Raw genomic sequence first — 13,443 nt, forward strand, 5'->3', positions numbered from 1 at the left:
TTTGCTGATTTGATCATCACGGAGAAGGCTGATCTAGTTGGCATCAGATTCCTGCTATCAAAAATCCTAATTTTTACCATGTGACTGTGAGGTGCTGCAAAAGCTGTAACTTTGGGCACAGGTCATAACTCCCTTCCTTCGGTTTTATTGAAATTTTGAATAGTCACTGAATGGTTGTAAATTGAGGAACCTTCCTTAGTTTCCTTCCCCTCCCCTGAATCTTTAAAATAATAATAATAAAATCTATTTTAGACTATTTTATATTATGTTATATAGTTCACAATTAAAGGGCAGAAACTAAGAGTCTTCAGACCTACCTGCAACATTCAGCTTTTCAGCTGTCCCCGAACTAGGAATTGCAGTGGTGGTACTATTTGTGGAATTTGTACCTGTGCCATTGATTACAAGGTTCTCAACCTTAGACTCAAGCTTCCCAATGCGCTGCAATATATTATCCAGTAAGACTGCAAGAGTTTTCTTCAAATCTAAATCAGGAAAGGAAATGAAACCAATTAGCATTACAAAAAAAAAACACATAAACAAATAGCTAATCAATATTTTCATTGGTTCAAAGCAATGATACTACATATAATTGAAGCAAATTATTATATCCCCTAGAAGTCCCCAATTCATTTTATCTGCTTAAGTAATGTAAGGATAAAGATATACCATGTGTATACAGCATTAGCATTTATGGCAATCCGTGTTTTTTTTATATGTGAATGTGTTGTGACAAATGAATGTACCGTGACAAAAATAATAGCTTTGCTATTTGAAGCAGAATCAAATATAGTACCATACATTCAAACACCAAACCTTTTATCATGCTAACTGCAATGACTTGTTTATTCACAGTTTTTGGAGTAGATTTTTCAGAATGTGCAGGAGTATATATGAAACAATTCTTTTCTAATAATTAAAAACAGCTTCTTATTTTTCATGCATGCAGTAGTTTTGCACAGGTTCCAGCTGTCTCTAAACATGTGTCCAGTTTGCTTGGCTTTCTTCAAGTATTGAAAAATACAGAAGACGCTGCTGTTTTCATAATTCAATTTATGCTTTCATAATAATGATGAACCTCTTTCAAAGGCTTTACACAGCCCTAGTAGTCAAGTTACTTCATATGTCCCTGAACATAAAACTTTTATTAATCACCTTTTTAACTCATTTATTTTCAAGTCAGCTACCAGTTTGTGAGCCGTTGTCTCTAGTAATTAAATCGGAAGAAATTCAGCGGACAGTAATACAGGTGGACATTTAACTAATCACTCATTCAGCAACTGTTCAAATTTGTGATGGCACTGAATGAGTGGTAGTTAAAACGGTCCTTGAAATTCCATTTGGCACAGTAATCCTGTGGACACATGATTGCAATCTGGGTACTCAGCAATTGGCCCAGATTTACCAACCGCTACAACATCCCATAGTCACGTGATTGTTATTTGTGACTTTCCCTTTCGACTTCTCACAAGCCAAGTCAATAGGAAAGTCTGCATAAACTTCGAAAATGTAATAAGGTCCTCTCTTAACAACATGCATGGTCCCTGCTTAATGATGGTAACCTGAGACTTGCCCGAACTGCCACCATTAAGCAGCTTGTGTTATGACTGCATCATTTAGCAGCAATTATTGTAGTTAAGTGGGGGTTACCTGTACAGTGCCACTGTGCATTTCAATAGCAGGGGTGATGGCAATGGTAGAGATCGCATCTCTGTTTTTTAAGCTTTTGACAAAAATGACTTCATTTCATTTTTGAAATGATTTTTTTTTCCTACAGAAACTCCAGTGTTGACAATAAATGCAATTTCCCAAAGGAGATTTTTCTAACAAGCAAAATTTCTTGCCAGGTTCCCTGTTACTGAAAACTTCATCTGCGGAACCAAGAGTTTGACAATTATAGCAAACAAAATTATAGCTGAAGAAACCACAAGGCAAATGAAGTTAAAATTTAGACAGGGTGTCATTTTCAATAATATAGTTGGTTTTCCTTGCCGTACAGAATTAAGGCAGAAAAACTTTGCTTCCAGGAACAGCTTTTAGCATCTGCTATCTTACTGAAACTTCTATTCAGGTTCAAAAAGAATAAATTATGGATCCTTGTGAGGAGAAACGTGGCACATCAATAGTCTTTAAATGTATTCTTTTCAAGGACAAGTTAGCACAAATTCTGGCCAATCTGCAATATTTAAGAGGAGAATCAGAATGTAAATCTTGGCTGTAGAGGCTCTACCATGCTTTACAAAACAAGCACTAATGTTACACGAATGACAAAAGCAGTGCAACAGGCCTGCTTCTAGGGACGGCAACCTCCACCTTTCTGACAGTGATCTTGTCAGAAAACGAGACAAAAGCGACAAAGCAACAATTGGGCACTTGTTCTAAAGAGCAGCTTCCACTGCAGACAGAGAAGGAGAAGAAGATACTTAGGGAGATATGAAAGGAGGTTAAGCCCTGACCTGTAAGCAGGTCTATTCAGGGAAGTTGCAGCCTTTCGGTTTTTGCCAAATAAGTAAGATTTCATGATGATAAGATAGGATGTGGAGGAAAGAACAGTTGTTGAGAGAAAACAAGGAGAACCACTTAGCATTTGAAAAAAGGCAGGCGCCTTCTGGCAAAATAAACAGAAAGGTTAGAAAGTGAAAACCAATAGCAAAAGAAACATCCTGGACAGTTTGTATAAAGCAGCGCTGATCCCATTCAGGAGCAGGAAAGCATTTTTTCCTCTCCAAGTTAGTTTTGGACTATGAATGATTATGGCTCAATATAATAGTACATGAATATATTTATTCCTTCTCTCTCCCCCACTTCTTCTTGTTTCCAATATAGGAGGAGCAAATAAGTTTGCATCTTTATTTTAAATAATCTTAAGCAGAAACAGAAAATGATACTTCTTGTTCTTAGGTAACATTTCATTATAGATGGTCCTCGACTTACGACCTCAATCGAGGCCAAAATTTCTGTTCCTAAGTGAGACATTTGCTAAGTGGATTTTGCCCCGTTTTACAACCTTCCTTGTCACAGACACGTAAGACACTTTTTTCAGCACCATTATAACTTTGAACGGTTGTAAGTTGAAGATTACCTGTACTTGCTATCCTGTTGGGATGTTTTGTAAATGATTCATTTTAGTATCGTTAGAGAAGTGGGCCAAGAAGGCATTTACACTATTAAGGGGAACTTCTGATTAAATTAATTAATTAAAGAAGTAAACATCACAAAAAATATAAAGATGATAAATAGCATACCCAGATAACAAACATTAGGAATTAAATAAAAGTATTTAAAATCTGTTACATAAAAAGATAAAAGGGCTGTCTTTGCTTTATGTATGATTATGAATGATTTTCTTCTGAGCTTGATAAATTTAACTAATAGGACAGACTGTGGACCTTTCTTCATGTAATACTCATACTGCGTTATTGAACTATTTCAACTAATAATTGTTCCAGTTTTAAAATAACCTATCTGCTTCTACAGCCGTAGCGGCACAGTGGTTAGAATGCAGCATTGCAGGCTAATTCTGCTGACTGCCAGCAGTTTGCCAGTTTAAGATTGACTCAGCCGTCTATCCTTCCAAGGTCAGTAAAATTGTCGGCAGTCAGCAGAATTAGCCTGCAATGCTGCATTCTAACCACTGCACCTCTACGGCTGTAGAAGCAGATAGGTTATTTTAAAACTGGAACAACCAGATTATTAGGAGCAATATGCTGACATTTGTAAAACACTCAGAGAGTGCTGTAAAGCACTATGCAGCTATATATGTCTAAGTGCTATAGTGCTAAGTGCTATTGCTTCTGCTATTATGTGTGTGTGTCCAAGTAATTCCTAAACTCTTTTACAGATGCAGACAGCAAAATAAAATATGTAGGGAGAATTCAAGAGGATACTTACACAGTAATTAAACCTCATTGTTTATAATGGATCCTCCAACTCCTTAATACTAGAGAGGACATTATTTTAAAATTCTTCTAACATCCTCCTACACTTTCAAAACTTTGCTAAGTTCAGTGTGTCAACAAAATGATTTTATCTGGGAACTTATTTTGCTATTTGATAGACTGTGGACCTTTTAAATATAATTTCTTACTTGGAAATTACTTGCAGAATCTGAATCCTTTAATCATCTTGAAGTGATGGCAGTTTTGTAAAAAGTATCCAGTGAAACCTAATTTTACTAGGCTTCAATGCAACTGATTTCTCCTGCAGCAGAGCATATTTCCACTGCAGTTTGCATCACAACTTCACTACACAAATGTTGTCTGCACCAATTTATACAGTGACATCATGAAAATGATGTGTACTTATGTAAATAAATCCATGTAAAGCACTACTCTCAAAATTCTTACCTCAATAATGGATAAGCCCTTCTACAATCTGCTCAATGCCATTAATTTCCTTTTCTATTGCACATACTTTACTTTTGTGCTATCCATAATGTGTGGAATAAAAGCTTCTTATATAATTATAAAGTCCATCACTGGCTTATTTCAAAGTTCCTACGGATAATCAAGACAGAATCTGGATGCAGAGGTCATTGCTTATATTGCAAATGCTCTTATTAATTTCCTCCTTGGGGACTATCCTTTGGCATCTGGTTGGACTCTGCCAGCCTTTGACACAGGCCAGATCAGGTAACAGAGATATTAGAATTCCAGAATTCTACTCTATTGAAATAAGCCATAAAACAGATAGCCTTGACTTACAACTGTTCGTTTAGTCACCATTTGAAGTTACAATGAAAAATGAAAAAAAAAAGTCTTATGACCATTTTTTATGTTTATGACCATGGTTGAAGCATCCCCATGGTGACATGATCAAAATTCAGTTGCTTGGCACTAGCACATATTTATGATGGTTACAGTGTCCCAGGGTCATCTGATCACCTTTTGCGACCTTCTGACAATCAAAGTCAAGGGGGAAGCCAGATTCAATTAACAACCTTGTTACTAACTTAACAACTGCAACAATTCACTTAACAATTATGGCAAAAAAAGATTGTGAAATGGGGCAAAATTCACTCAAAAACTATCCCGCTTAGCAACAGAAATTTTGGGCTCAACTGTGGTTGTAAGTTGAGGACTGTCTGCAGAAATTTTAAGGCCTAACAACAAAGTGGCATGATCTTATATTTCTTTCTTATATTTTCTTCTTTTCTTGAGCTACACTCATGTCTACTAACAATCACCATATAGTTTCTCTAAGGTCATCTCTGCAGTTGTCTACAGATTCTAAACGCTGTATTAAGTAGGCAAAAATGTTTTATTATTTTTTATATTTTTATTTCACCTTTTTTTCATATGTAACTCAAGATGGTATACTATATTAAATAAGTCTTTAAAACAGTAGAAATGTTTTGATGTTACACCAAGTTTAGTAAAAGAACTTTTACAGGAACTAGACAAAATGAGTATCGTACATTCCGATTCATTCTAAAAGCTTCTTAACATGTCTGGTTAACACTGGCATCTTTATGTGTCCTAACATTCAGGAAAAAAGAATTCTTTCATCTTTATTTATTTGTGGAGATTACTCCTGTAAATATTTAGGCTCTGCATGAAATAATGGGGAAATGTCACCTGAGATTTAGAGCAGGGTATACAGTAAAACTGATGTTATTATGCCTAGCCTTCCAATTCAACAAATTTCAAAGAGATGGTAAAAATTCGGCCCTGCCTCTGGGCAGAGTGGGACTGATTATGGCTTAACAAACTAAAACTGATGCCAACATCAGATAGGAACCTATGTCACACCCTGAAAAAAGAAGATATAGCTATCCAGAGCCACTTGACAGTCAACAATGGGCAGCGGATGGACGGATGGATGAATCAATTACACAAATACAAAAGATGCTTATAGAAATCCATTCTAGATCAGTCTCCTTTGAAAAGCTTCAGAGACATCAGGCCGAACAAAATGTGACCATTTCCCAATCTAGAAATCTTCTAGGATGGTGAACTTCCAGGATTCCACAGCCAGAATGATCACTATGGAAAATTTTGAGAATTAAAATCCATATAGGCACCCTGTGAGGTTTGGAAACACTGAGCTAGAATGTTAGCTGATGTCTATGGAGATTCTCAGTCATCCAGGTCATGATTGTCCCAAAGGTGCTTTTTCAAGAGTCAACTGGACTTTTTGGTTTTTCTTTCAAGATGTTTCACTTTCTCATCCAAGAAGAAGCTTCTTGGATGAGAAGCAAAACATCTTCAGAGAAAAACCAGACAGTCCAGTTGACTCTTGAAAAATCACCTTTGGGACAACGTTAGCTGATGTGTGCTTTGCAGAAGATGTAATGTTAGTTTGGATCAATTATATTATCTTTCAACTGGTATGAAACCAAAGAGTAGGTGCTGGATTTCACTAATAAAACTATGAACAGTCTGAGACCAGTGTATCTGAAAGATTATAATTGCCTGGAGGAGCATAGGCAAAATGTGTGTTTATGATGTCAAACCCTATATTTGAAAGAGGGGCTTTCCCCAGGAAGTATATACTGCGTCTTCTCTTAAATTTCGTTCTTACTTAAACCCTATATTTGAAAGAGGGGCTTTCCCCAGGAAGTATATACTGTGTCTTCTCTTAAATTTCGTTCTTACCTTTAACCCTATATTTGAAAGAGGGGCTTTCCCCAGGAAGTATATACTGTGTCTTCTCTTAAATTTCATTCTTACCTTTAACCCTATATTTGAAAGAGGGGCTTTCCCCAGGAAGTATATACTGTGTCTTCTCTTAAATTTCATTCTTACTTAAACGACCGTATTGTCTTAACCAGGGTTTTACAGTATACAGGTGGTCCTTAACACATGACCATAATTAAGCCCAAAATCTCCATTGCTAAGCAAGACAGTTATTAAGTTAGCTTTGCAACATTTTACAACCTTTCTTGCCACAGTTGTTAGGTGAATCACTGTGGTTGTTAGGTTAGTAATGTGGTTGTTAAGTGAATCCGGCTTTCCCATTGATTTTGCTTGTCAGAAGGTCACAAAGGTGATTATATCACTCCAAGACACTGCATCATAAATATGAGCCAGTTGCCAAACATCCAAATTTTGATCATGTGACCATGGGAATGTTGCAACAGTTGCAAGTGTGACAAACGTTCATAAGTCGCCTTTTTCTGTGTCGTAACTATGAATGGTCACTAAACGAATGGTTGTAAGTTGAGGTCTACTTGTAATTAAGAGAAAATCAGTGTAGTATAAATGTTTGTTTTCTGAAAATAATGTATACTATTGTTGTATCACTTTTCTTTCTGTTTTTACATTCACTAAATGGGGAGGTAAATCAAAGCAATTGGGGAAGAAATTAAACAGGTAATGTTTCTTGCCCTTTATGTGATGTATTTTTAGCTGCTGTCCTAGCAGCATATTTAATCATGTATCTGCTATTACACAATATGTTTGGGAAAGGGAAGATTTTTTTTTTAAAGCAGCAGTTCTCTGGCCAAAATTAAATCTTAACCTTTTTTTTTTTTTAATGGAAAGTGGAAAGGCTGAGCTCATACTGCTCACTGCCAACTTTTAAATAGAAGTCTCCCAAACTTTGAAATTTCTTTATAAAAATAGAAAACAAATGAAACATCGTATCCACAAAAATCTGCAAGATTCTTCTTTCCTGCTATGGACAACCACTTAAACCAACATTTAATGAATTGGAGACAAATTTCTCTTGTTTTGCTCTTCCCCACTGATAATTCTCTCTAAAAGCAAGTTAGTTACTGGCTAAATCTTGGGCATTTACTAGCTTATACTGTTTTTTCCCCTTTGCTTTTCATTCCATACTGAAATTCATCCCTGAACAAAGAGATATAATTACTGCAACACACAATTTTCCTTAATTTCAAAAGTCTAAATTCAAACTTAGGGAAATGTTATGTATACGTTATAAATATAAACAGCTGCTAAGAGCTACAATGATGTGAATGCGCTATTCAGGCTGCTGTAAACATCCATGATCCAAAGGAAGAAAACCAATGCTACATCCAGAAAGAGTGAATTCTTGTTTGCTATGAGGGGTAACTTCAACATTTAAAATTCCCAGAAATCTTCTATATTTGCTCTGGTTGCAGCTATTTTATCTTTTTCAGACTGAGGGAGATGTGTGAGAAATCAATGGTTGAAACACATTTTTCTTTTAGCAAATACCCTTGAGATCCAACCAAGTTCTCTGCTTCTCCTGATTTTTTAAAAATTGTCTGGGAGATTGGATACCAACCTGATTTATCTCTTTAAATTTTGGGGGACTGGATGTGATTATTCTTTAAATTCTGAAGGCCTACTTACAAAACAAAAGTGGAAACTGAAGCTGTCCTGAACCAAATATGAAAGGTTGGATAATGCTTTTTGAAAATTTTAGTTTAAATGGCTTTAGTTATAGTAACAATTGTAAATGACCTCACAGAATTTTTGAAAATTTCTAACCCTATTTTTCACTATATAAAGTTTTTAATTTTATATTAACTTATGAATTATTTTAATGCATTGTAGCACTTTTTGTTAAGGCATGAAGTAGGAGGCCCTCAACTTGAATCTCCTTACAAAGCTCCTTTTGATTGGGCAGATGATAAACACAGTAGCCACATGGGCCTTTACACAATTCTGGCTCATGTGCCAGTTCCAGTTGTATCTGCAACATAAGGACTTAGCTACAGTATAATTCATGTCTTCATCATCACCCAGATGAACTACTGCTCCCAATGGGGCAGCTTTTGAAGACTATCACGGAGCTCAAGTTGTTTTAAAATGCACTGCCCCACTTGTAATCTGACACACATTGCGAGGAGTCTACCACACTTGTGTTGTGGACTTGTTTTTAACAGGTATCCAAGGTCTAAAGTCAACTTCTAGAACCATACTATTTTACCAGAATCAGCCTAATTGACATGATTGTTTCAGGAATCAGGTGCTGGTTTTATTCCACTTTCTTCAAATTGGGGACTGTATGTGCGCGAAGGTGTTGGTTCTTTGTTGCGCTGCCTGTTTGGATCAGCCTTCTGGTGTTTGCTTTGAACCTAGCTGAAAACAGGTCTTTTGAAAAGGCTTTGTGAATTGAATGCTGATGTCCATTTTTTTAAATTTTGTACTGCTGCTAGATTTTACTTGTCCTTACTTACACATTAATACAGTACTTATATGTATCCTGCATATTTAGATAATGTATATTTGTTTAATATCAGGAGTCCTAAGAGATTACAAGTTGAAAAAATAAATAAAAATGGATCTCCTTTTGAAAACCTTGTAATTTTACTCCTCTTTGAATGGGCAGAGAGAAGGCTAAGTAAATTTCCCTTTGTCTCAATTAAAATATTATAGACATACACTGACAAAAAGCTCATATGAAGATAATTATCAAATCAACATCTATTTTGTAGTTTTATTTCCTTATTTTCTTCATAGCTTTATGTATTGCTGTTTCACCAAGAGCCCAAAGTGCCTTACATGGACATTTCCTTTCATTTTATCTCTACAACAGCAACCCAAAGAAGTAGTGGTCCATGATTATACATGTTATTGATATAAAGCTATTATTAGCATACACATATGCTCATTGCAATACTTCATTAAAATTGTAATATATATAAACTTAAATCAGAGGAGATGGGTATTCCTGTGTACTCTAGACCAAGTTTTTATGTGCCTAGCTGATTTAGCAATAGCACTTAGACTTACCACTTCACAGTGCTTTACAGCCCTCTCTTAAGCTGTTTACAAAGTCAGCATATTGCCCCCAAGAATCTGAGTCCTCATTTTACCGACCTCAGAAGGACGGAAGGCTGAGTCACCTTGAGCAGTCAGGATCGAACTCCTGGTGTGAGCAATGAGTTAGCTCGCAGTACTGCATTCTAACCATTAGGGCAGCATGGTTCACATACAGCACAAGCATCTGGAAACAATTTATTAAAGGAGATACTGTTTATTCTTGTAGTAGAGGGAGGGAGGGAGGGAGGGAAGGAAGGAAGGAAGGAAGGAAGGAAGGAAGGAAGGAAGGAAGGAAGGAAGGAAGGAAGGAAGGAAGGGTCTAAATCCCAGCTATATAGGCTGATGAGTTGATTGGCCAGATGATACTGAATAAGGCATGAAATATTGCTGTTTCAGTGTAGGAATCTATGCAAACCTACTCACCATATGCAGTCATTGTCCCTACGTAAGGTCCATCCACTACATTTCTATTTTCTTCTGCTAATGCTTTTATGTATCTTTTACTGAGATCTAGTATTTGTTCACGAAGCACTGAACTGCTTTCATGCTGAGTCTTCTGTTGAATAGTAAAATGCAAGAGCATCATTCCCCAAATAAAGCCAAAAGTCACCAGAAAGAAGCCAAGTTTCTGAGAAGACAATTTCCATGGAGTGAAGAGTGCCATGGCTGTTTATACACTTCTGGAATCCCTTGGAAAGATTTTGCAGCTCAAACTCCCAGCGTAGTCCACACAAATCACAATTTTGAAGTTACAGATTCTGGCTTGTTAGTCAGCATACTTTCTCCATTCAATTCCATCCTGCTGCTGAAAGAGAAAAGAAGCATATGGTGATTTAAAGAAATAAAATTCCTCCTCCCCAGATGGCTTTATATTTGTTTATTTAACTCACTCCCCACCTCTGAGTAGCACAATATATTTCCTCAGTAAATTGGCAGTTGTTGCAACTCCCTATTTTATGACATGAAATATTTCACAAGAAGAGTTCTCCACTCCTCTACTCCTTGTAGAATACCTTATGCCACCAGACTTGAAATTCTAGAACTAGAAAACCTTGAATTACGCCGTCTTCGGTCTGATTTAAGCATGGTATATAAAATCATACATTGCAATGTCCTACCTGTCAATGAATACTTCAGCTTCAACCATAACAACACAAGAGCACACAATAGATACAAACTCAAAGTTAACCGCACCAAACTTGATTGCAGGAAATACGACTTCAGCAACAGAGTGGTCAATGTCTGGAATACTCTACCCGACTCTGTAGTTTCTTCCCCAAACCCCAAAAACTTTAATCTTAGACTGTTTACCATTGACCTCACCCCTTTCCTAAGAGGTCTGTAGGGGGCGTGCATAAGCGCACCAAGGTGCCTACCGTCCCTGTCCTATTGTTTCTCTTATTCTTCTTTTATTTTTCTTATATGTACCCATTTCATGTATTCACAACTATGTATACACTTATACTTATTATCTTGTAAACAATTGGCAAATCAAATAAATAAATAAATAAATAAATAAATAAATAAATAAATAAATAAATAAATAAATAAATAAATAAATAAATAAATAAATAAATAAATATCAGAGTCAAGACCGTATTTGGAACTACATCAAAAGATGTATGTCACTAGTTGTAGAATCTACCATTCAACAACTTGAATTCAATTTAATGTTTTCAGTTTTCATTTCTACAGAGAGCTTTTTCACATGATAGCAACACAGAGGCATATTTTTAGAAGGATATGACTGCAAAACATTCAATTTAATTCCAATTTCATTGTAAAAGTCTGCAGTTTTGATAAGAACAATGGCATATCAAAAAAAAAAGTTTTCAGTAAACCTTTCAAAAGGAAAAATAATTATAATAAAAAAGCTTTCCTTAATATCCTTTCTTAAATTTCAGTTTTAAGAGTATTTAAAAATATCATTGACACTTCTCTAAAAAGAAGTTGGGAATAAATCTTGGGTTTTCCCCAATTTACGCAATCTTTTTCTAAGCTTCACCTTACAGACTGAATTACACTCCTGAAGTGTGAAATATAATTACAAAAATACATAATCTGCCTACATTTCAGGGAAATCATACATTCATGTCATAAATGTAAATAGCTGCAATGGTCTGTGCAGGAGTCATTTGGGTATATTATTTGTTTATTTAAATGAATTCATATGGTTGTCCAGTTCATGATGCATCTCTGGGTGGACCTATTTCTGGGTTGCAGAAGATCCGCCACATTCCACTGCTGTCCAAGCCAAAAAACTCAAAATCCTTTTTGCGTATGTGATAAACCTATTATCATTAATATGTATGGCTAAGAGACTTGGCAGCATTCACTACAGTTGAATGAACAGATTTTTGATTAACAAGAAAATTATCTAAATTATTTAAAATTAAGAATAGTCATGATGATCCATAAGAAAAAAGTTGAAGAGTACTTCTAAGTACAATTTCAGATGATAGCCATTGCCTTTAATCCAGTTCATAAAAGAGACCTTAGTTATCTGAGGGGCAGCCTCCCTCTAGCTGTCTGCCCTTCAGTTATGTGGAGTATCCATACTCCTCATTTTATTAGGAAATTGTTGAAGACCTGGAGCTTAGAAAAAGACTGGGGAAAACCCAATTTCCTCCAGGCCTCCAGAACAGGGCAAATATGGAGCCTCCTTTTGGTTTTGTTGTTATTTTGGTTTGATTTTTTTTTTTTTTGATTTTTCAACTTTTGAACCTCCTGGTTTGAAGTATTTTTCCTTTAATGAGTTGTGCTTTGGTTGTAAGATACCCAGTCATTTGGGACTCAGACATCCTACAAATGAAATAAAACAAAATATAGTATCTTCCAGAAGTAAATTATCTGCAGAATATGATCTGCAGAATATGCAATAGAACAGCTGGAAAAAGACATTTGGGACGAAGGTGAGAGAAATTACAAGGCAAAACCCATCTCATTTTTGTTGAGAATGTTATTGATCATGTATCAACACAGTAATGAATCTAACATATAGGCAATTTCTTAATTGCACTATGCATTTTGAAATGTCTCCAATTTTCTGCTTAAACATGTTTTCTTATACTGCTGAGCCCTACAAAATGGAATCCATCACAAAACATTTGTCCTATTATGTTCACAACCCTCCTGCCTTTTAAAGTAAAAGACCCCTGTTTTCTGTAGATGGCACAACTTTAATGACCCTATCCTTTAAGTCTAGGAAAATAAAAGATCACTGCACATTAGACAACCCCTATACTAAATGAAGCCAAGCTATAAACTAGCTTGGCTGCTTTTTGAATAAATATTCCCAGAGAAAGAAGCTAAGTGAGAGGCTGTACCTTTGTTAGGTGCTCTCCCCTCAACTAAGTTAAAACACTAAAATAGGTATTCCATAACAAGCAGAACTAAATGAGTTTTAGTTCCATATGAATTTTAACATCTGCATGTTATTTCAAGTTAACTCAATGTGGAGGAGGAGTCAGGATTTTTGGTAGAGCAGTCATATTAGGTTGCAACTATTTAACTATAGGGTTGCAAAAACTTAACTTAAAGAGGCCCCAAACTACAAAACAGAAAACATTGCCCAGAATATAGAGTATACTGATACTGAAAAGAATTTGTGAAGCTATAATTCAGAGCAGGGGGATTAACTAATCTCACATCTTGCTCATGAGACCCAAATCCCAGACTGGGTGGGGCATACATATCCAACCATACTATCACTAATGTCCCAGAGTCAGTTTACTCAAGAAATTAC

At 35.8% G+C, this 13,443-nt stretch overlaps 1 protein-coding gene across 8 annotated transcripts in view; it reads right to left on the bottom strand.

The window, feature by feature from the left end:
- Positions 1-13,443, bottom strand: part of MGAT5 (alpha-1,6-mannosylglycoprotein 6-beta-N-acetylglucosaminyltransferase) — a 140,848-nt gene that overhangs the window by 59,221 nt on the left and 68,184 nt on the right. For 6 of the 8 annotated variants that reach the window (XM_087950122.1, XM_087950127.1, XM_026665381.2 and 3 more), the window contains 2 exons: positions 10,122-10,503; positions 318-485 (listed from right to left, as the gene is read on the bottom strand). In XM_087950122.1, the coding sequence (XP_087806248.1) occupies positions 318-485; positions 10,122-10,362 (409 nt within the window). In that variant the 5' untranslated portion in view covers positions 10,363-10,503. The remainder of the gene's footprint in view (positions 1-317; positions 486-10,121; positions 10,504-13,443) is intronic. The other 2 variants (XM_026665385.2, XM_087950126.1) reach the window with 1 other exon arrangement.

The sequence above is a fragment of the Notechis scutatus genome, chromosome 1 (assembly GCF_049901735.1).
Source record: "Notechis scutatus isolate UNSWTSFEM ecotype Mainland chromosome 1, rNotScu1.2, whole genome shotgun sequence".
Lineage (NCBI taxonomy): Eukaryota > Metazoa > Chordata > Lepidosauria > Squamata > Elapidae > Notechis > Notechis scutatus.